A 25,571-nucleotide genomic window follows, 5' to 3' on the forward strand; every position below is an offset into this window, starting at 1 on the left:
CTTTTGCTGGTTGAAAGTTTTGCATTGATTTACATTGGAAAATACAGTATTTGGCCACTAGATGGCACTAGGTAGGGCAGACTCGAACTGTCATTTTTGAAACTTTTGGGGGGGTCAGTGACATTACTACAATAATCAGTGCTAAAAATATGCACTGTTACTGTAATAATGACACTGGCAGGGAAGGGGTTAACACTGTGGGTGATCAAGGGGTTAAATGTGAGCCTAGGGGAGTGATTCTAACTGTATGGGGGTGGGGCTTATGGAATGACCATAGAGACCTGTGATCCTATATAGAAGGATCACAGGCACTCTGTGATCATTCAAGAGAGAAGAACAGTCAGCTGTGTTTACAACAGCTGACCGTTCTTCTCTCTCAGCAGGGAGCGATGATCGCGGGTAGCAGGCAGCAATCATAGCCGTCTGCCCCGTGCATCGGAGTCCCTGCTGCCGAGTGGGGGAGGGAGCGCACCGCCCCCTATCTGCAGGCACGCGACCCACGTAGCCCTACGTCAGTTCGTGCAGGAGGGCCAGCCTGCCACAGTATATATGCGGTGGGCGGTCCGGAACCGGTTAAATAACAAGAGTTGTATATTATATAAAATGTATTACATGGGACCTGCAATGTCTACAAGGAACCATAACCATTTAATCAGGACATCTAGTGGCGTAAAAGAGGAATTACACTTCCATTCATTATAAATAACACCGTGTCCCCTGGAATTTCCAGTAATCTGTAATCCTCCCTGTAACTGACCACTGAAACACATAACCAACGCTTACTGGTGATTTCACTTCCCATTCCTTCTATAGAAAAAAAAAACGAATATCTTATCCATGTTGTGCCACAAAATGTTTTATCAGACTAGATACTGATCCTGATCTCCTAAACCAGGGTCTACAAACTTTTTAATTCGAGGGCCACATTGTATGTTTTACAAATATTGGTGGGCCGAAAAAAAGAAATTCAGTTTTATAAATGAACAAATCAAATTTAAACGAATAAATATGTTTCCTTGAAGATTTTTTTGTTCTAATCAGCGCGATAGGATTACAGATGACAGAAAGATGAGAACAGAAATAAAAACTTTAGTAAAACAAAGCAAAGAATTTCCAAATAAATACCAGTCCATCAGAGTCCCCATTACAGCCCCCTTACATTAGAGCATACCTGCCAACTGTCCCGTTTTTCCCGGGACAATCCCGGCAAATAGGAGCCTGTCCCGGGTATTTTACAGTGTCCCTGTTAATCAGGGACATTGTAAATCATTTTTTTTTTTTTTAATTTTGTGCCACACAGTGTCGCTCTCACCCCAGCTAGGAGTTGTAGTTCTGGCAGCAGGTTGTCTCTCTCTCTGTGCCCACTCACTCTTCCCGCCTGTCGCATATTTAACGTGTCACTGAAGGCAGGGTGTCAGCATGGTGCACTTTCCAAAATCCACCAGCAGGGGGAGGCAGAGCACCTTCCGACAAGCTGGAGGCCTCACACTCCATTAATTACTACTATCAATAATGTTTTTTTATAGATATAATTTTTACACCTGTTAATTGATACATATATATATATATATATATATATATATATATATATATATATATATATATATATAGTTTTCTAGCTCTAGATAAATGTGTGTACATATCCGTGTATGTGTATGTGTGTGCATATATATATATATATATTGCTCAAAAAAATGAAAACAGACCTCAATCCTCAATGGGAAAAATCGAATGCTGGATATCTATACTGGTATGGACTTGGTATGTGTTAGGATGGTATGGACTGGGTAATGTGTTAGGATCTATACTGGTGTGAACTGGGTAATGTGTTAGGATAATATGGACTGGGTAATGTGTTAGGATCTATACTGGTATGGACTGGGTAATGTGTTAGGATCTATACTGGTATGGACTGGGTAATGTGTTAGAATCTATACTGGTATGGACTGGGTAATGTGTTAGGAAGGAAAGGATGCCACATTGTTTTATGTAAATGAAAATTATCACCCTACGGAGGGCTGAATTCAAAGACAGGTGAATAAAGTGTGAAATGTGCTCAGGTGTGACCATACAAACAATGGAATATGTAAATCTAAATAAAGTATTAGGTGTAAATAAGTACAATAAAACATAATTATACCAGATAGTATAAGTATAATCGTACTTATTTACACCTTGTACTTTATTTATATTTACATATTCCATTTTTTGTATGGTCACACCTGAGCACATTTGACACTTTAGAATTGCAGGGAATTGTGATGAGAATTTTAAACTTTAGGCAGAAGTAGTGCAGCTGAATGGGAGAATTATTCCAACTCTGCTACTTTGGCCTCAAGTTTTCAATTCCCTTTTCAATTTCCTGTAATTCTCTCTTTTTGAAGTAGACCCTATAATCTGATAAATAGGCGGAGATTAATTATGCGGAGTGGGTGGAGCTTCAGGGAAGTGGGTGTGGTATTGAATTGATAGCTGTGCTGCAAAGTGTCCCTGGAAATTTTTTTCAAATGTTGGCAACTATGTTAGAGTCCTCATCAAAGTCTCTCTTACATAGTAGTCCCACCTTACCATAGAGTCTCCTTTACATAATAGTCCCCATCAGAGCCCCTTTCCATCAGAGTCCCCATCAAAGTTCCCCTTACGTAGTAATCCTTCCTTACATTAGAGTCCCCCTTGCATCAAAGTCCCCCAATATCAGGGCCCCCATCAGAGTCCAATCAGAGGGTCAGATAAAATCTTGCAGTGGGCCGCATTTGGCCTAAGGGCCATAGTTTGAAAACCCCTATCCTAATCACATGTGGGAATGGCTTTAAATGCTTTTAATGTGGACAGACCTTAAGTGAATTCATAAAAACATTATCTCCAGGAAAACTTAGCCTCCCATGACCCTTTACTGTATATATCCTTGCATTAGGATGCAATTTTTTCTGAGGAAATATATAATCTCATTCATATTAAAAACTTTGGTAACAAGTGACCATTTTACTGTTACTGTCCAGGCTGGTAATATATTGGTCAGGTAAATATTCTACCCAGCATCGCTTTATGCCAAGAACACAGAGGAGAAATTATAGGTAATAGAGAAAGAAAGAGAAATAAATTAGGGGTAGGGGTTTTGGTTTTTGTCTCATTCTGATAGATAGATAGATAGATAGATAGATAGATAGATAGATAGATAGATAGATAGATAGATAGATAGATAGATAGATAGATAGATAGATAGATAGATAGATAGATAGATAGATAGATAGATAGATAGTGTGCTGGGAGTCACTTTGGTTAGGGGATCTGTGGAACCCAGGTTACCTTAGAGAGGTTGGGAAATCCCTGTCTAAGCTCCCCAGGTCCCTCCTATGTGTAAGTCACCCTGAGTCTTTTAGGGGCACAGGGTGACCGAGAAAATGATGGACAGCTACTTAATGGACACTGAGAATATGGTTTGAATTACTTCAAATGGGACAGTAATATTTATCCACAATATCCCTCAAGAAATCAAGGATACATTAATTCCACTGTATCAGAATGATGGGACATTGTATAAGCTTTGCCTCATAGACTATTGTAGGTCAGAGATGAACAGTCTGCTACTGGGGTCTCCTGCTATTGTCTGTTTAATAAGGTGCTCTGTATTTATACGTAGGATAATGTGTAGTGTCCTTTGCTTTAGCTTTGTTGCCACCAGTCTGGTCACCCAGGCTGGGTTAAGTGCTGAGTTAATTAGCATGTTAACTAAATCACATTCAGCTATTCCTTGCTAGTGGGGAAGTAGAATACTGTTTGTGTTGGTTGTTCCTTAGTTATGTTAATTCTACTTCTGTATACAATTTCATCTGCATGTGATAATGTAATCAGGCTCATCTGACCTGGTGGGGTATTCTGTGTGAGTTTGTTCAATAAACAGTTCCAGATCTTATACAAGCTAATGCCCGCTAGTCTTGTATATTGCGGCTGTAATATCTGACATCTATGTTCAAGACTGGAGGAAGCGGTATACTGACGGAAGCCCACAACCACACTTTGGGTCGGTTCTGTCACAGATAGATAGATGAAAATGTAAAAATTCCCGCGCTAATATGTTGAATTAGTGAGTAAGTATGTATGTAAAAAGAATAAAAAGCAGCACGCACATAGGAATCATAGACATAAATCCCAAAATAACGTATCGTAACAGAATGTGCAGCGCTAATATAACTTCAGTGGAATAGTGGCAAATAATTGAAATAGTGCCATTAAATAGTGAAAACAACCTAATCAAAATACAAATGCATAAATATACAATTAATGTCCATAAAACATGTGTATGTAAAGGAACAACTACCAAAAGTCCATGCAACTGAAAAAGTAAAGTAAAGCAGTGTCCAAAAAGTTTCCTTAATGGTGGTAAAAAAAGTGCTTGGATGAGAATTCAAGGAACCACAAATCCCAGCAGGTAGGTATAATAGTCACATAAACCAGGGATATTTGAAGAAGGCACCCGTGTAAAGATCACCAAAAAGGGTGGATTAGCAGCTTACCAGAGCAAGTGGGTCACTCAAATTATAATGAGTAAACCTATGCAGGTTTAATGGCAATACCAAAATGAACCACAGGATGTCACTTCACTAGAACCAGGCAGCTCAGATCCGATATCCAGATTTAACATGTGTGAAAAACGATGACAGGGACATAGTGTGACTCCATAAAAACAAACTATTTATTAAAACCATAAATGTATCAAACTCACATTTGAGAAGAGCATCAAAGGCATGTACAATCAAATGAAGATCAAGGCAAGGAAACCATCTCCTAAAGCATGGCTGATCATCCTAGTATATTGTAATAGCCGGCTGTTGGGGGCGTGGTAGCGTCACGTCTGACTAACTCACCCGACCGGTTTCGCCACACATATGGCGTCATCAGGGGTGCCTTCTTCAAATATCCCTGGTTTACAGTATGTGACTATTATACCTACCTGCTGGGATTTGTGGTTCCTTGAATTCTCATCCAAGCACTTTTTTACCACCATTAGGGAAACTTTTTGGACACTGCTTTACTTTACTTTTTCAGTTGCATGGAATTTTGGTAGTTGTTCCTTTACATACACATGTTTTATGGACATTAATTGTATATTTATGCATTTGTATTTTGATTAGGTTGTTTTCACTATTTAATGGCACTATTTCAATTATTTGCCACTATTCCACTGAAGTTATATTAGCGCTGCACATTCTGTTAGATAGATAGATAGATAGATAGATAGATAGATAGATAGATAGATAGATAGATAGATAGATAGATAGATAGATAGATAGATAGATAGATAGATAGATAGATAGATAGATAGATAGATAGATAGATAGATAGATAGATAGAGTAGTTAAATTACAGCTGCAAGAAAAAGTATGTGAACCCTTTGGAATGATATGGATTTCTGCACAAATTGGTCATAAAATGTGATCTGATCATCATCTAATGCCCCGTACACACGTGCAGATTATCTGAAGACTTTTGTCTTCAGATTTACCTTTTCTATGTAGTGCAAGGGCCTGCCGGATTGCATACAAATTGAAAGTGTTTAGGTTTGACCTCATATTATATGGTTTTGGTAAGTCTGCAGACAAAAGTCTTCAGTTAATCTGCACGTGTGTACGGGGCATCAGTCACAACAATAGACAATCACAGTCTGCTTAAACTAATAACACACAAAGAATGAAATGTTGTCATGTTTTTATTGAACACACCATGTAAACATTCACAGTGCAGGTGGAAAAAGTATGTGAACCCTTGGATTTAATAACTGGTTGAACCTCCTCTGTCAGCAATAACTTCAACCAAACGTTTCCTGTAGTTGCAGATCAGACGTGCACAACGGTCAGGATTAATTCTTGACCATTCCTCTTTGCAGAACTGTTTCAGTTCAGCAATATTCTTGGCATGTCTGGTGTGAATCGCTTTCTTGAGGTCATGCCACAGCATCTCAATCGGGTGTCAATCAAACAGTGACTGAATACCTCCATGGTCATACACTAGGAAATGTGAACATTCACCCATGTACCATTAAAATCACAAGCGCTGGTAAAAGTTTTTTGTTTTATTTTGGTGTACAATTGTGAAATCTGAAGTGGTTAATATGTGTCTGTAATATAATAAAAACACAGGGGCAGACTTAATTTTTGTTTATTGAAGAATATTTTACACCTAAGCAGGATGTAGTCTGGTTTACTGGATAAAAGAAGTAGATGACCAGAATAAAAACGGGTAACATCTTCTGAAGTGTCTTCTTTAGGGTTTGCATCCTGCTATATATTGCTTGTGGTTCTTCCCTTTGCAACGATTGTTCCAAACCGGCCTATAACAGAAAACAAGGTAATAAAGGGCAAACAAAGGGGAAATAATAATTCTATACATCACTAAGGAAGCTTCAGTGCTCATAACCGAATAAAGGGAAGGAAAACTCCTAACTATGCCTAAAAAAAAAAGGATTAAAGAGCACATCTTTGTTTTCTTTCTTTTTGCTTTTAACATTTTTGCATTACAACTTTGATTCATAAAAACTTTATGCACAGTGTAGTTCATCCGGTTTAACACCTTTAACCGCTTGCCGGTTGCGGCAGTCAGCCCCTCCTGGGCAAAACGACGTAGGGCTACGTCGCTCGCCCACGAGCCTCTAGGGAACGAGTACGCGCCGCCGGAGGCGCGCTCCCGCCCCCGCTCGTTCCCTACCTTCCCTGCGCGAGTGACCGGCGGCTCTGATGTCCGCCAGTCACTCGCAATCTCCCGCTGGAGAGGGAGAAAGGCAGGCGGCTGATGTAAACAAAGCCGCCTGTCATTCTCCCTGGTGTAACAGCAGAGATCATACGATCCTGCTATGTAGGATCGTATGTCTCTGTGGTTACATAAAAAGCCACGCCCCTTTACAGTTAGAAGCACGCCCCTAGGGACACACTTAACCCCTTGATCTCTAATAAAGTTAACCCCTTCCCTGCCAGTGTCATTTTTACAATAATAGTGCATATTTATAGCACTGATTACTGTAGTAATGTCACTGGTACCCCCAAAATTGTCAAAAATGTCAGTCAGGGGTCCGATCTGTCCGCCGCAATGTCGCAGTCTCGCAAAAAAAAAAAACGCAGATCGCCGCCATTATTAGTAAAAAAAAAACAATAAAAATGACATAAATTTTTCCCGTAGTTAGTAGAAGCAATAACTTTTGCGCAAACCAATCAAAATTACCAAACATATGTAGCAGAAAACAAATTGGCCTAAAATGTTAAAAAAATTAGATTTTTACATTTTTTTGGGGGAATTTCATATAAAAAAATTTGAAAAAATATTATTTTTTCAAAAATGACGCTCTTTTTTGGTATATAGCGCAAAAAGTAAAAATCGCACAGGTGATCAAATACCACCAAAAGAAAGCTCTGTTTGTGGGGAAAAAAAAGGACATCAATTTCATTTGGGTACAGCGCCGCACGACCGTGCAATTGTCCGTTAAATTCACGCAGTGCTGAATCGTATAATAGGCCCTGGTCTTTGAGCAGCCAAATCCTCCGGGGCTTAAGTGGTTAAGCACAACTCCACCATATTTTCAGGTAATTTTAGAAGCAACACGTGCTTTTGCATCAAATGGTAATAGGCCTGCTTGACTAGTGGATAAAAATTAGCCAACAGTTCACTGAGTCTGTCCATGTTGCTGATGCAAAACTGCCCTGCCACTGGTCAGTTTCTATCAAACGCTAATAAAAAATGAAGAGACCGCAGATGTTAAAGCAGTGTAAAAAATTTCCAGGAGCAGGGTGGTTTTAAATCAGCAAGTTTACGTGTAAATGTGCTAGAGACACGGGGCACAGACAAGGGTTTTTTCTACAAGAGTTGAGAGCTAGTGTTGGGCGAACGTTTCAGCCCGAGCATGAATTTGGGCCAAACATCGGCGTTCGCCTGTTCAGGGAACAAACAAATTGTCAGGGCGTTCGACCATTTGTGCCCCACAATGCACTACACCGTGGCACAGTGTGTTGGAAGCCCTGATTAGCTGAAGCAATAAAAGTTTTGCCCAATCAGGACACATAGCACTGTCAAAGCCATGATTGGACACTGTCATGGTGACTCTCTCCAAACATGGCTCATTGCCCTTAGTCCCACCCCATATAAAAATATCCTTCCCATAGCAGCCATTTGTAGTGTGATATTGGTGTGGAGAGAGGTAGAACAGGGATCTACCTAACTAGCGAGTTAGTGTGCTATAGTGTGCTATTCTAATTCTATTGTGTGTGTAAAGTATCCGTTTAGTGTAAATATAGTGATAACACAAGAAAACTCACCCAAGCTCTACCACTATATTGGAAGGTGTATGAGTGGAGCTGGTGCACTGGCCAAGTCGTTCACTGCAAATCCATAGTAGAAAAGATAAGCCGTCAACCCAGTAGCTTCTTCATTCAAAGGATTTTTATTTTAGCACAACAGCGATAACAGGATCCAATAAAATGCATTTTATTGGATCCTGTTATCATTGTTGTGCTAAAATACTGTAATCCTCAGTGACCCAAGGAGTCTGCTTCTCATGCCCCCACAAACTTGCGGTGCATGGGCTCCCTTATGCTTCAAAGCCTGCGAAAGGACATAAGAATACATGGCATCAAGGAGAAGGATCACTATTAGTTGGCAACCCTCCTTGACCACCATTGCAAGGGGAAAGCCCCATAGTCCTCAGTGCCTAGGGCTGTCAGCTTCCACATCGCCTTGGCAGACCCTGCCTCATATGGTCAGAGATTATCTAGGGGTGAAAACAGATATGGAGAACTTCCCAGTTGACAATCCACTGGGTTAATAGGTCATGAGAATAGACCACTGACCAGAACTTGCCTAGTATGCAATTGAGCTGCTGGGCTACCCTGCATCCAGCATGCTTTCCGAACAGGTATTTAGTGCTGCAGGAGATTTTATGACAGATAAAAGAGTGCGTCTGTCCACAGACTCCATGGACCGGCTGACATTTATCGAAATTCAACTATCCCCGCCTCCTCCTGTTTATATCAATTTTATACCAATGTTGTACTATGTTATTTTTTGTTTACTTATTTTACTTTCTGGAATATCCTTAAATATGTTGTACGTATTGGCCTTAATATTTATGTGTTTTACAATTTGGCCCCATTTGATTTACATTTTCTAATCGCCACATCTATTTACCCCCATGGGTTAAAATTCAGCCACCACCTCTTCCGCATTCCAGGCCCAGCTGCAGCTCATTGCCATGACTCCGCAACATATTTATGGACGGAGACCGGAGATGTCATGACACTGCTGAGGACGTCTATGACGAAACGCGTACGGCGCAGTCACATCATTTCCGATTCTGGCTCCAGAATGAACGCATTGCATTCCAAACACTTCCTGATCTCGATTTATGTTTGTTTACCATACCCCAAGGAGAACCCGGAGTAGGACCCCTAAGAGGACCTTTACACCCAGGATTGGGAGACCGTTCAGGATACCCCTATCCCCTCCCATGGGAATCTAGTGAGGCCCCAAGGATACCCATTTGGGATTGCCAGGCAGAGACCCCCAAAGGGACCCAGGACCCACCTGAGGAATATACCTATTTATACCTGCCCTACACCCCTGTGTGGGGTGGGTATTTCCAGTGAGTGTGCTACTTACCCCAGGGATCACAAGCACCCCACCATTATACCCACCACAGGGTTACCAATGTCACCATCACTTAAGGATTTACTAAATGTGTTGCACGATATATATGGACTGTTGCTACTATTTTTATATAGTCACCATATTGTTTTTGCACACTATCTGGATGCACTGCCACTTTATCTATATATATTGAAGATGAATCAGTGACCACTTGATTTTATTTATTATTTAAGTTGTGTATTTACGATTACATCCTGCACCCATCTGTTAGACCTATCTAGTGTTCACCATCACTGATTCACACCAGGTCAGTCTACACTCCTTAAATACCAGCCACTCACCTTTGGCTAGTTGTTTTGTATACTATATGTTTTTTTGCACCAATATCAGTTTAACTTTACCTTTTATTATCCATTTTATGTGTTTTTGCCTTTTCTATACAACACCAATTTAATTTACCATTTTTACTGGAGTTTTACCATCAGTGGCATATTTATTATTCATTGGCACCTTTCAGCTGTCTCTTGACATTTTTTAAAATTTTCTTACATTTTTTACACATTTATTATATCCATTCACCAACCACCTTGGCAGCGCCACACCCCTTGTCCTTTCCATTTATCCAAATGAATTTGTTCTGGATTAGCAGGAGCAGCAGCAGCTATCAAGCCCCTGATACCAATGTCGCTGATTAAGTGCTTTCTGGATCTGGAATCTCTGAAAAACTGTCTAGGCTGCCTTGCTTTGTGGGTGTCGATTTAATCTGGAAGAATTTTTTTTTGTGTAGGTTTCATTGGCACAATTACCACCCAAGGACCAATTTTTCCGCACCTGTCTGACAGTTGCATATCATTTAAATTTTTGACGGCAAGGCCAGTTTTTGCTTTCATCAAGAGTACCTCTAAAATTTTACAGTGTGAAGGCAACACTGACACCCAAAGACCAATTTTTCCTACACCTGTTACTTCTATCCAAAGTCTGCGAAAGAGACACCATAGTTTATTCAAAAAATCTCTAATCCTGTTCCAAGTTCACTTAATTGTGGCCTCATCACAAAGACTGGCCCCTCAAGCTGTTGTTTATAAAATAAAGAAAGCTTGCTGGGAAAATGTAATTTTTTTTTACCTTTATAAATGTCATTTTTGCTGCAGCAGGCACTATACACGGTACAGATGTGCCAGTAAGGGGACCCCCCCAGGCACTATATTTAAAGGAATTTTTTATTTTTTCACTTTAAGCATCAGTTAATCACTGCTCATTTAAAAATGATGTTTTTTTTACAAACTTTTTTAAATTTGTACATGTCCCCCAGGGCAGTACCCGAAACCCCATAACCATTTTATGCCCAATTATTTGCATAAAGGCCTTCAAAATGGGCACTTTTGATTTTTTCCAGTTCGGGTCCCATAGACTTAAATAGGGTTGGTTATTCAGTTCCAAACTTTCACGATGTTAGAAAGTTCTGGTACGAACCGAACCGGGGGGTGTTCGGCCCATCTCTATTGAGAGCTAACAGATGATTGAGTAGTGTAGTGTAAAAAATGGCCAGTGGCAGGACAGTTTTTATCAGAGAAAATAGACCTTACTGGTGATTGACTTTATATTTACCTGTGTGAATATAGGAGTTTAATAAATGTGAGGTGGTTTAGGTGCATAATGTTCTTGCACTTTTTTCTTTAAATTTTTGTGAACATAAAACATATCCAAAAACAAATGGTCAATAACAAGTGAATGCTGCTGCTATATCTCCAAGGGAAATGAAAACTCTAAACCTGCTGCTGGACCAGATAGAAGTCCTAGGATTTTAATGGCAATTAAAAAACAAAAAATTAAACTCACCAATAGGATAAAAATATGCATTTAACATTTTTTGCATTTGCGCCTGAAAATGTTTTCAACTTCAATCAGTGGATCCCGAGTGCAAAACTCTAACCTTTACAGACTTTCTACCTCTCAGGTCCATAGTGAGGAGCAAGTGCAGTTGCTCTAGATCTGAGGGTAACATGCAAGGAAAATAACAGTATTTTAGCTTGCACATGATTTAGATTATAGAAATCAGCAGGCTTCCCCTAATTTCAGAGCTTTCCCTCAGATCTAGAGCAACTTCACTTCCAAGTGCACGTAGTGCACAGTATACTGTAAATGTACTTGCCTTTAGTAAATCAACCTCAATGACTATCCTTTGCTTAGCTGGGTTGAATGGCTAATGCAAAAGTCCCATTATTGGCCTGCTAAGCCTGCTAGCCATGGCTCATTATAAAAAGAAAAAAAAAAAAAAGACAAAAATTTGCAAGGATCAAACCACATCCCTGTCTAAAGTAAAGTAATACTGGATTAATGTGTAACGTACAAGTATTTCTGATGTGAGGATAAGATTTCTATGTTATGTTTATGCCTTACCATGCATTTAAATCTTTAACACTTTTTACGATCTTCTTGAGGCATATGATGTCATCTTTAAAATCATCATTTAGAAATTCTACAGAAGAAAATCAAAAGGAAAATGATTAAGGAGGAAATGTTGTTTACTTTAAAGCAACTGAAAAGGACCTGAAAGTGACAGATTTGAGAAGACTGGTGCTCAACAGAAAGTAAAGATTGGAGGAAGGGGCAGTGGTTGTTGCTTTGCAAGCTAGTGAAGATCGCAGAAAGGGGCAGTAACCATTATTTTGGAAGGTAGTGAAGATTGGAGGAAGGGTCAGGCACCGTTGCACTGCCAAATGGTGATCGAAGGAAAGGGCAGTGAAGAAAGTGACAACAAGACCCTTCGTTGGCATGTCTTGGTTGTTTCAGTTTATTTTTAACCAAGCAATACGTTAAGGGTTTTCCTAGAAAAACAAATCAAGCAAAACTACCATATGGCTATTTATGATTTTATCTATATAGTGCTTTAGAAAACTATAATTTGAATTACACATCAAAGACCAATAATGTTATTGAGTTTTGGGCCTGGAGTCTAGTCATTTGTGCCCCATGTGATTTCCTTTATCAAGGAATTGGTGCAATACTCTAAGTTTTGGCATTTTACTTCCCATGGAGTTCTGGAGCATGGACACCGAAATACAACAGGATACAGGAAAAAGATCCAAAAATAGTCACCTACTAGAACAAGAAAAGATGATCATATATAAAATGCTATAATTTAAATAACACATCAAAGGCCAATGATGTTATTGGTTTAACCACTTGTCGACCGTCGCACGACTATCTACGTCGGCGGTCAGCCCCTAACAGACAAAGTGACGTAGATCTACGTTGCTCGCCTGTGAGGCTCTAGGGGGCGGGCGCACGCCGCCGGAGGCACGCTCCCACCCCCGCTCGCTCCCTAACATCTCTGTGCGTGGTTAGGGTTAGGGTTAGATACATAGGGTTAGATACATAGGGTTAGGGTTAGATACATTCGGTTAGATACATAGGGTTAGATAGGGTTAGGGATAGGGTTAGGGTTAGGTAGATGCATAGGGTTAGATACATAGGGTTAGAGTTAGGGTTAAGGTTAGATACACAGGGTTAGATACATAGGGTTAGGGGTTAGGGTTTAGGGTTAGGGGGGTTAGGGTTGGGGTTGGGGTTGGGGTTAGGGTTTGATACATAGGGTTAGGGTTAGATACAAAGGGTTAGGGTTAGATACATAGGGTTAGGGTTAGGGATAGATACATAGATACATAGGATTAGGGTTAGAGACTTAGGGTTAGATACATAGGGTTAGGGTTAAATACATAGGGTTAGGGTTAGATACATAGATAGTGTTAGGGTTAGGGTTAGATATATAGGGTTAGGGTTAGATACATAGGGTTAGGGTTAGATACATAGATACATAGGGTTAGGGTTAGGGTTAGAGACTTAGGGTTAGATACATATGGTTAGGGTTAGGGTTAGAGAGGTTTAGGGTTAGGGTTAGGGTTAGATACATAGGGTTAGATACATAGGGTTAGGTTAAGGGTTAGGGTTAGATACGTAGGGTTAGGGTTAAATTCATGGGGTTAGGATTAGATACATAGTCAGGGTTAGGGTTATAGAGGTTTAGGGTTAGGGTTAGATACATAGGGCTAGATACATAGGGTTAGGGTTAGATACATAGGTTTAGATACATAGGGTTAGATAGGGTTAGGGATAGGGTTAGGGGTTAGGGTTAGCAAGATGCAAAGGGTTAGGGTTAGGGAGTAGGGTTAGGGTTAGATAGTGTTAGGTTTAGATAGATACATAGGGTTAGGGTTAGATAGATACATCGGGTTAAGGTTAGGGCTAGGGTTAGGGTTAGATACATAGGGTAAGGGGGTTAGGGGGTTAGGGTGAGGGTTAGTTAGATACATAGGGTTAGGGTTAGATACATAGGGTTAGGGTTAGATACATAGGGTTAGGGTAAGGGTTAGGGTTAGATAGATAGATACATAGGGTTAGGGTTAGATACATAGGGTTAGGGTTAGGATTAGGGTTAGATACATAGGGTTAGATAGGGTTAGGGTTAGATACATACGGTTAGGGTTAGATACATAGGGTTAGGGTTAGATACATAGGGTTAGGGTTAGGGGGTTAGGGTTAGATACATAGATACATAGGATTAGGGTTAGGGTTAGAGACTTAGGGTTGAATACATATGGTTAGGGTTATAGAGGTTTAGGGTTAGGGTTAGATACATAGGGTTAGATACATAGGGTTAGGAATAGGGTTAGGGTTAGATACATAGGGTTAGGGTTAGATACATAGGGTTAGATACATAGATACATAGGGTTAGGGTTAGAGACTTAGGGTTAGATACTTAGGGTTAGGGTTAGAGAGGTTTAGGGTTAGGGTTAGATACGTAGGGTTAGGGTTAAATTCATGGGGTTAGGGTTAGAAACATAGTTAGGGTTAGGGTTAGAGAGGTTTAGGGTTAGGGTTAGATACATAGGGTTAGATAAATAGGGTTAGGGTTAGATACATAGGGTTAGATAGATAGGGTTAGATAGGGTTAGGGATAGGGTTAGGGGTTAGGGTTAGGGTAAGGTAGATGCATAGGGTTAGATACATAGGGATAGGGTTAGGGGTTAGGGTTTAGGGTTAGGGGGGTTAAGGTTAGGGTTGGGGTTAGGGGGTTAGGGTTAGGGTTTGGGGGTTAGGGTTTAGGGGTTAGGGTTAGGGGGTAAGGGTTTGGGTTAGGGTTATGGGGTTAGGGTTAGAGGGTTTGGGTTAGGGTTAGGGAGTAGGGTAAGGGTTAGATAGGGTTAGGGTTAGATAGATACATAGGGTTAGGGTTAAATAGATACATAAGGTTAAGGTTAAGGCTAGGGTTAGGGTTAGATACATAGGGTTAAGGGATTAGGGTTAGGGGGTTAGGGTTAGTTAGATACATAGGGTTAGGGTTAGATACATAGGGTTATGGTTAGATAGGGTTAGGGTTAGGGTTAGGGTTAGATACATAGATACATAGGATTAGGGTTAGGGTTAGAGACTTAGGGTTAAATAAATAGGGTTAGGGTTAGATACATAGGGTTAGGGTTAAATACATAGGGTTAGGGTTAGATACATAGATAGTGTTAGGGTTAGATACATAGGGTTAGGGTTAGATACATAGATACATAGGGTTAGGGTTAGAGACTTAGGGTTAGATACATAGGGTTAGGGTTAGAGAGGTTTAGGGTTAGGGTTAGATACATAGGGTTAGATACATAGGGTAAGGGTAACGGTTAGGGTGAGGGTTAGAGGGTTTGGGTTACGGTTAGGGAGTAGGGTTAGGGTTAGATAGGGTTAGGGTTAGATAGATACATAGGGTTAGGGTTAGGGTTAGATAGATACATAGGGTTAAGGTTAGGGATAGGGTTAGGGTTAGATACATAGGGTTAGGGCTAGGGGGTTAGGGTTAGGGTTAGATACATAGATATATAGGATTTGGGTTAGGGTTAGAGACTTAGGGTTAGATACATAGGGTTAGGGTTAGATACATAGGGTAAGGGTTAGGGGGTTAGGGTTAGATACATAGATATATAGGATTGGGGTTAGGGTTAGTGACTTAGGGTTAGATACATAGGGTTAGGGTTAGATACATAGGGTAAGGGTTAGGGATAGATAGATACATAGGGTTAGGGTTAGATACATAGGGTTAGGGTTAGATACATAGGGTTAGATACATAGGGTTAGGGTAAGGGTTAGGGTTAGATACATAGGGTTAGGGTTAGGGAGTTAGGGTTAGGGGGTTAAGGGGTTAGGGTTAGTTGGATACATAGGGTTAGGGTTAGGGTTAGATACATATGGTTAGGGTTAGATACATAGGGTAAGGGTTAGGGTTAGATAGATACATAGGGTTAGGGTTAGGGTTAGATACATAGGGTTAGATAGGGTTAGGGTTAGATACATAAGGTTAGGGTTAGATACACAGGGTTAGGGCTAGATACATCGGGTTAGGGTTAGGGGGTTAGGGTTAGGGTTAGATACATAAATACATAGGATTAGGGTTAGGGTTAGATACGTAGGGTTAGGGTTAAATTCATGGGGTTAGGGTTAGATACATAGTTAGGGTTAGGGTTAGAGAGGTTTAGGGTTATGGTTAGATACATAGGGTTAGATACATAGGGTTAGGGTTAGATACATTGGGGTAGATACATAGCCTTAGGGTTAGGGTTAGATACATAGGGTTAGATAGGGTTAGGGTTAGATACATAAGGTTAGGGTTAGATACATAGGGTTAGAGTTAGATGCATAGGGTTAGGGTTAGGGTTAGAGACTTAGGGTTAGGGTTAGAGTTAGATACATGGATATATAGGATTGGGGTTAGGGTTAGAGACTTAGGGTTAGATACATAGGGTTAGGGTTATAGAGGTTTAGGGATAGGGTTAGGGTTAGATACATAGGGTTAGATACATAGGGTTAGGGTTAGGGTTAGGGTTAGATACGTAGGGTTAGGGTTAAATTCATGGGGTTAGGGTTAGATACATAGTTAGAGTTAGGGTTAGAGAGGTTTAGGGTTAGGGTTAGATACATAGGGCTAGATACATAGGGTTAGGGTTAGATACATAGGTTTAGATACATAGGGTTAGATAGGGTTAGGGGTTAAACCCATAAAGTTAATCCCTTCCCTGCCAGTGTCATTTTTACAGTAACAGTGCATATTTATAGCACTGATTACTGTAGTAATTTCACTGGTAACCCCAAAAGTGTAAAAAATGTCAGTCAAGGGTCCGATCTGTCTGCCGCAACGTCGCAGTCCCGCAAGAATAAAAATTCGCAGATCGCCGCCATTACTCGTTAAAAAAAAAAACAACAAAAATGACAAAAATCTTTCCCTTAGTTAGTAAACGCAATAACTTTTGCGCAAACCAATCAAAATACACTTATTGCGATTTTTTTTTTTCCAAACATATGTAGCAGAAAACAAATTGGCCTAAAATGTTAAAAAATTTTGATTTTTACATTTTTTTGGGGGGGGGAATTTCATATAAAAAAATTATTATTTATTATTATTATTTTTTCAAAATTTACGATCTTTTTTTGCTTATACCGCAAAAAGTAAAAATTGCACAGGTGATCAAATACCACCAAAAGAAAGCTCTGTTTGTGGAAAAAAAAGGACGTCAATTCCGTTTAGGTACAGCATCGCACGACTGCACAATTGTCCGTTAAAATCACGCAGTGCCGAATCGCAAAATAGGGTCTGGTCAGGGAGGGGGTAAAATCTTCCGGGGCTTAAGTGGTTAAGGAGTTTTGGGCCATTAGTCTAGACCAGTGGTTCTTAACCTTGTTGGAGGTACTGAACCCCACCAATTTCATATGCGCATTCACTAAACCCTTCTTAATTGGAAAAATAAAATACGATTTTTTCAAATTCAAAACATAGGTATATATTATTTTAGGTATATATTTATACATAGGTGCACAAAATGAACAAAACCATTAAGAACAAAGAACAAAACCATTAAAACATGATTTTCACACAAAAACATAATAATGAATATTTACTGCAAATTAGTGTGACTTCTGCTGTTGTCTTTCAGAGACCAGTTCAGAAATGCGCGGCTTTATCTTGGCAAGTGCCACTCTCATGTCATTTTCGCAACAAAGTCTGTTCCTTTTCTTTGTTTTTATGTCCAGCATCCCCCCTTATAGCAGGCCAGGGTGAGGTCCCGTCCCCCATATAGATCACCCCCTTTACAGTAAGCCAGGGTGAGGGGGATCTATATGGGGGACCCCGGACCTCACCTCACCCTGGCCTGCTGTAAGGGGGGATCTATATGGGGGACCTCTCCTCACCCTGGCCTGCTGTAAGGGGGATCTATATGGGGGACCTCGGACCTCACCCTGGCCTGCTGTAAGGGGGATCTATATGGGGGACAAGGTCCCCCATATAGATCCCCCCTTACAGCAGGCCAGGGTGAGGTCCCCCATATAGATCCCAGGTCCTCCATATAGATCCCCCCTTACAGCAGGCCAGGGTGAGGTCCCCCATATAGATCCCAGGTCCCCCATATAGATCCCCCCTTAAAGCAGGCCAGGGTGAGATGAGGTCCCGTCCCCCATATAGATCTCCCCCCTTACAGCAGGACAGGGTGAGATGAGGTCCGGACCCTGGCCTGCTGTAGGGGGGGATCTATATGGGGGACCCCAGAGTGACCTAACCTCACCCTGGTCTGCTGTAGGGGGGGATCTATATGGGGGACCTCACCTCACCCTGGCCTGCTGTAGGGGGGGATCTATATGGGGGACCTCACCCTGGCCTACTGTAAGGGGGATCTATATGGGGGATCATGTCCCCCATATAAATCCCCCCTTACAGCAGGCCAGAGTGAGGTGAGGTCCCGTCCCCCATTTAGATCTCCCCCCTTACAGCAGGCCAGGTTCCCCATAAAATAGATCCCCTTTATAGTCTTCTCAGTGTTCTCACACAGTCAGTTACTAGACTAGTACAGCCAGTACTACTCCAGTCCTACCTTTTTTTCACCTGTGTCCCGACTCCCGATCACAGGCTAGGTTTTCCTCCTGCAGGCTGCAGCACCACTGTCACCACTGGCTCTCTGGCCTCTCACCTGCTGGCTTCTTCTGCTGCTGCGGCTGCCTGGCCTGGTGGTTCTCTCCAGCGCTGCGCTGGGTGGCCACTGCACGGGTTAGTCCCACCCCCAGACAGTCCCTCTCCACACCGCACACCTGGCCTGTCTCACAGCCCCCCCCCCACCACTCCACAGTGGGCGATGCCGGCTCTGGCTGGATCGGATTCGGCCGGGAGCCGAGCTGCACAGCCAGCAGTGAGAGTGAGCCAGGGGCAGAGAGAGCTGCGAGTGCGAGCAGACTCAGCGGGCGGCGGCCAGCCTATCATGACAGAGTGAGTGACATGACACTGCCCCCCAGATGTTTCGCCCGGTGCGGCCGCCCAACCCCCCCCCCCTGCACCCACCACGCTACGCCACTGGATGTTATGTATTTCCATGATGACGGAGCGGAGCAGAAGCGGAAGGACATGCCCGAAACTGGAGAAATAGTCCCTGACAGCGAAGTGGTACCGTACTAGCAGAGGGTGTGCCGAACCCTCGAGACTGACCCACCGAACCCCTGGGGTTCGATCGAACCCAGGTTAAGAACCACTGGTCTAGACAGTTGTGCACCATGTAATATCCTCTATCAAGGAATGAATTAATACTCTAAGTTTTGACATTTTACTTCTCATGCAGGTCTGAAAAATTGAAATTGTAATGCAACAGGATAAAAGAAATTGACACAAAAAGTATTCACTTACTGGAACAAGGAATTTTGCAAACATTTTTAGAAGGATCCTTTCCATCCTTGCAATGTTGCCTGCTGTTAAATTGACATAAACCAAAGCCATGACCATTCTTGAGTTTCTTTTTTAACTTGGAATTGTAGTTACTTGAATGCCTAAATAAACACATCCCTTCCAAAATTAAAAAAAACAAATAAAAAAAAAAAAAGAAAAGTAAAAAATAAGTACCATACTGTATACAATCAGTGTACCAAACCACTCATCAAACCATGTGTCTACCCATCCATCCATCCTTCCTTACCTCGATTCATCTACCCATCCTCAACATACAATACTAATTTGTTCTGGTACTAACATATTTTGGTATTTTCCTAATTGTGGTATTTCCAATATGTACAGATATTAGACACATCATAGGGATTATTCGTGACGGATGTGTGCATGCAAAGGCATTGGCACACTCATTTTTTTATTTTAATAAATGAAACCCTTAATTAAATAAACTAAACCACTGTAAATACAACATTGTACATCCCCACCTAAACAGTTTGAGTGAAATTGAGAGTTTCTACTCTCTGATGGCCAAGTCAATTTCACCAAAATCACTGCTCATCTCCGCTACTAACCTGCGTTATGTCGATGAAGTTGGAAGGCAAAGCTTGATTACAAATTTGGAGCGTATGAAATTTTCCTACTGCTCATTTGCTTTCTATTCTGCTGTGGTAGGACTGATTTTTTTTTCTTACTTACAATTTAGCGAGTATACAAGTCAGAAGCAGGTCAGGAACAAATCAAAAGCAAGTCAGAGGCAACTATAGTGCCAATTTTTTCTATTGGGATAAATATTCTGAAGAATGGATTTTATTCCCTGAGGTTGGTTTGCTAGGAAAGGTCCAACTGGACCGTACACACGATCCGAAAATCGGACGACAGATCGTCCGCTTTTTTTTTTGCATGCTAGTCGCATATCAAAAATGGAGAAGTTACTAAAGTTATAAAAATTCTTGTACGATAGGATAAAAATTTGGAAGTGATGTAATGTGTTGTAGTATAATTGTATTGTATTTTCGGATGACATCTGTACTGATTTCAAAGAAAATCGTACCATCTGGAATCGTACCATAAACATTTTCGTGCTTGTCCCATCCGATAATATCGGATGAACTGTCGTGATCGACTCTTGAAAGCTCTATGCTAACGATCCGATTATTGTACGATCGCTTTGAAAGCGCTATTTTTCGTCTGCTTTTGGGATCATGTGTACGGGCCATTATAAGGAGGTTAGTGCATGCCCATTGATGGCCAATTGCTTCATGATTCATCTTTATCAGCTGGACTGGGCAAAGATCCGGTCATGATTATAGAAGTGTTGCATGCAAATTTCTAATTTTTTATACATGAATGGCAGAAAATGGAAACACAATTTTTTCATGAACACATTAGGGTTATGTTCTCCTAAAACAGGAGAGTGCAAAATCTGGTGCAGCTCTGCATAAAAACAATCAGATTGCAGGTTTTCTGTCAAAGCTTAAAGTGGAGTTCCGGCCTATTTTGCAACTTTAGTGATTCCTGGAGTACTCGCTATGCTGATCAACAATTGGGCATTTTTATTTTTTTTCGGGGGTCCCTTACCTTATTTTCAGGGTATTTTTGATTGTACTTCCTGCTTCTCCCCCCTCTGTGGCCACGGCCACCGACATCACTTCCGCCTTTGCATTGCATCCTGGGAGCTGTTTGTCCTCACTCCCAGGAGGCTGGAATCAGGAAGAACTCCCAGAACACTCCCTCGAATCAGGAAGAAGGACACAGCAGATTACACTGAGGCTCAGATGCCCACATCCAAGATGGCCGCCCTCAGACAGCGTTTTTAAAAGTAAGATTTTGACTAAAATCCAGTACTGTACACCTTGTAAGTATGAGAATAGCGGTTCTGTAAAGGGCGATGGATTAGTATTATAGAGGTATTTTTAGTTAAAAAAGGTATTTGAGGCCGGAACGTTAGATGATGATTGGCTACCATGCTCAGCTGCACCAGATTTTACACTCTCCAGTTTTCTAAACCAACCCCATTATCAGTACATTTTTACAGAAGTATATGTATTTATATTTACAAAAGCAGTAGTATTACTGCTGTAGTAGTTGAATAATGTATTATTAATAATAATAATAATAATGTTAATAATAATATTGATAATAGTAATAATAATAATAATGCTGTAGTAAATAAATGTACCCCATTGTCAGTATATTTTTACTGTAGTATATATGTTTTATACTTACAAAAGCAGTGGTATTAATGCTGTAGTAGTTAAATAATATATTAATTATTATTAATAATATATTAGTAATACTGTAATCGTAAACATAAAAATAATAATGCTATTAATAATAATAGGTATTAATAGTGAGAATAGTAATAATAATGCTGTAGAAGTTAAATCAATCCCATTGTCAGTACATGTTTACTGTAGTATATGTGTTTTATATTTACAAAAGCAGTAGTATTAATGCTGTAATAGTTAAAAATGCACTTACTGATACTTAAAACTGTTAAATCTCATTAAAGTGCATGTAAAATCTAACAATGAATTTCTCTTTTTTGGTCCCTTTTGGTGTGTTAAAGGCTAGGGTCACCCTCTGAACATGTTACATTTTACACCTGTATTTAGGTTCCCCATCCTCCCCCTCGCCCCCTTCCCTGTGACAATAGGTGAGGGTTCTTCTCCCCGCAGCCGCTGTCACATTTTAAAAAGGATGTGCTGCATTGTCAGGGTTCTTTTTGGCAGGGTCAACCCCTACATTATGGAAAATAAAGGAAAGATAAATATGTTACTGAACTTTGTTTCCCCTACAGGGTTTTTTTCATGTTTTATAAAGTGTTTTAGCAAGGGTGGCAGGGGTCACTCTAGACAACCGGACCTTCATTTGTCTCACACGCTCCCCCTCCCAGATACTGCAGCTCACAGTGACAGGGTTTTAAAACAGAAGCAATGTTGCCATTTCTGAAAGAAGTGAGCAGGACTAGTTGTGGCCAGGTGCCTTTTGAAAAGCAAGGCTTGGGAATCAGCAGTGACAATACGTATAGCCATCACACTGTGGTCCACACAGGCACATCCTACATGGCATTGGCAATGCTTCTTCAAATTCTGGAGCAGTGCAGCATTGCTACCACACCATCACAGGAAGCAGCATGAGGTGTATTTGTGGAACTTTGCATTGGAACAAAGAGAAAACTATACCTGCAGGCAAACTTATCATGCAGTGCTGTAGCACATGTGTTTTATATTTGGAAGCCATAGTCCATTGGCCATAAAGAATATGATGTTTAGGGGAAGGGTTGTCCACTTGGATCCACCCTAAGATGTGAAAACAAGACCTTCTGACCACTGAAAGTGCTCATTAGCTCTCTTTAGGTTTTGCCAATGTAGCAGGATTTCCAGGCATTGGGCCTGATGTGGGTCTGCCATGGTTACCGGTGACACCTTCAGCCCATTTAAGCTGAATGCCCAAGTGTGAGATTTGAGTCAAGGATCAATCCAGCTTCTTTGGTTTGTTTTGTTTATTTGATATTGGGGATGGGAGAAGGGAATGAGTGGGATACTCCTCTGGCTCAACTAGGTACAAATGGGACACTTTGGAGAAAAATGCCTTTCAGCACTGTCCTGGATCCGGCTGGATGCCAACCAAGGCTTGCTGGCGCTTGAAAAACACGGACTTGTTGTACTGTACTTGAAGTTGACTTCTGACACTCTGGTTAGCTCAAAAGTCCTGAACACTGCTCCCTCCAGTCCTTCCTAACTGAGGTAGCTGCTGTATACTGCTTCTGCTGCTGCAACTCTCAACACTGTACACTGCACGCTGTACACTTCAACTCTTCAGGGCCCAACCGCTGGCGCCTCCTTTATACTTCAGGGTCCTCTCACTAGGCACCCCTTCTACACTTCAGGGTCCTCTCACTAGGCACCCCCTCTACACTTCAGGGTCCTCTCACTAGGCACCCCCTCTACACTTCAGGGTCCTCTCACTAGGCACCCCCTCTACACTTCAGGGTCCTCTCACTAGGCACCCCCTCTACACTTCAGGGTCCACACACTGGCACCCCCTTTATTCTTCAGGGTCAACACTTGCACCCCCTCTATACTTGCTCCTGCACTGGCTAGCTCCTGGATCCCTCCGACCTTCACCGGAGTGGTCCCCTCTCACTAGACAGACCCGCAGGGGCAGTTTGCAGTACTCACGAACTGGGAATGCTTTCATGAAACTTGACCCCTCTTAGCTCCGCTGGTCCTCGGCACACCGGATCCTCTCTGAAGCTCAGCCCTCTGTCCCCTCAGGCAAGCCGCCCGGGACACCCGATTCCTCTGACAGGAGGAGAGACAGCCGTACTCTCCCTCCTTGGACTCTGCTTCCCGCCAAAGACACTGCATCATGTGCTCCCCTCAAACTTATATCCACTCCTAGAATGCTGTGCTGCACAATCTGCCTTTCTGGGGTAGATACAGGCCTGAGTGTGCCATTGCCTGGGTTTCCTCCACTGCCCAATGAGAACCCTCTCATTTAGCACAGTGGGGAGACTCCCCAGTCTCAACAGCCACACCTGGGAGACATGACAGCCCAGCTTAAAATCATGGCCCTGCTGATAAGCAGACAAGGCCCGCTATACTTTACCTAGCACCTACCTTGTAGGGTGCTACACCAATTTTCTTGAAAATCTTTCTTCAACTCAACTAATTCATTTTTATTCAAATTGATAATGGGGAAGAAAGTGCTGAATCAAACATTTTCCATCTCTCTCTGTTAGGTGAATGAAATAAGCATAACAGAGAAAAGCAGATATCTATCAATGTATAGTCAGCATGATTCTATGCTCATGCTTTTGTTCTGTTATCACTTATCTTTTGTGCATACATTATATTTGTTATGTGTACTTACAGCTAGCAGCACTAATCTTCGCATGTCCAGCCAGTTTTAATTTGTTGACCATGCGCAGTATTTCACAACGTTTCTCCTCCTTTTTCAGGGTGGTCTGAACATTTGTGACCATTTTTTTTGAGTCAGTGTGGTCACGCTGAAAAGTAATTTGCTGCTTATTCCGTGTGATTGCTTGTTCTGTATAGCTATCCAGATCAGATGATGATAGATCATTGCTGGAGGCCTTTTGAGTCACATGACTATTTGACTGTCTGTGGTCATTTTTTTTATTTGGCGGTTTCCTACTGTTGCTATTGAAACTGGCAGTTGTTGATCCCTCATCTTTGATTGGTTTGAAAGCTTCTGCTGGTTCAGTGACTGCTGGACTTGGTGGAGCAATGTTGGAATATTTATTTGATTCATTGTCTTCTGGACCTGGTGGAGAAGTGCTAGCATTGTATTCTGGCTCACTGTTTCCTTTTATTGGTAAAACAGTGCTCATTTTGTCTGATTTATCTTCTAAAACTGGCAGAACAGTGCTGGAATCTTCTGCAGGCTTACGGTCTCCTAGATCTGGGGAAACAGTGCTGGTATCATCTGCTGACCCCCTGTTTCCTGGACGTGGTGAAACAGTGCTCATATTGTTTGCTGGAACATTGTCTCCTGGATGAAGTGTACTGATGCTTGTTTTGTCTGCTTGCTCATTATCTTCTAAGCCTGGTAGAACTGTGCTGGTAGATTCTGCTCGCTCAGGGTCTTTTTTACCTGATGGAACAGTACTCGTATTCTCTGCTGGCTCCCTGTTTCCTGGACTTGGTGGAACAATGCTGGAATTGTCTTCTGGCTTTCTGTTTTCTGGACCTGGTGGAGCAGTTCTGGTAGATTCTGCTGACTCACTGCCTCCTAGACCTGGTGCAACTGTGCTGATAGATTCTTCTGCCTTACTGTCCACTTGTCCTGGGTGAACAGTGCTTGCATTGTCTGCTGACTCCATGTTTTCTGGACCTGGTGAAACAATGCTGGTGTGGTCTGCTGGCTTATTGTCTCCTGGACCTGGGTGAAGAGTGCTTGCATTGTCTGTAGGCTCACTGTTTGCTAGACCTGGTCTAACAGTAATGGTATTGTCTGCTAGCTTAGATTCTTCTGGACCTGTTGGAATTCTGCTGGTATTGTCTGCTTGCTTATTGTGTCCTGGACCTGGTGAAACAGTGCTGGTAGGTTCTGCTGGCTCACTTTCTCCTGCACTTGGGCGAACAGTGCTTGTATTATCTGTAGGCTCACTTTTTGCTGCACCTGGTGGAACAGTGTTGGTATGGTCCATTGGCACTCTGTCTCCTGGACCTGATGG

General features: G+C 41.6%; 1 protein-coding gene across 1 annotated transcript; it reads right to left on the reverse strand.

Annotated features, from left to right (window-relative positions):
• Positions 1-6,261: 6,261 nt before the first annotated feature.
• Positions 6,262-24,356, reverse strand: LOC309548629 (lysozyme C-1-like; the record flags this gene model as incomplete). The annotated part of the gene is made up of 4 exons (XM_082248602.1): positions 6,262-6,328; positions 12,028-12,106; positions 19,328-19,483; positions 24,245-24,356. The coding sequence occupies 4 exons, from the start codon at positions 24,354-24,356 to the stop codon at positions 6,262-6,264; spliced, it is 414 nt and encodes a 137-aa protein (XP_082104728.1).
• Positions 24,357-25,571: the final 1,215 nt, after the last annotated feature.

This window comes from Pelophylax lessonae (assembly GCF_965119305.1).
Source record: "Pelophylax lessonae genome assembly, chromosome: 3".
NCBI lineage: Eukaryota > Metazoa > Chordata > Amphibia > Anura > Ranidae > Pelophylax > Pelophylax lessonae.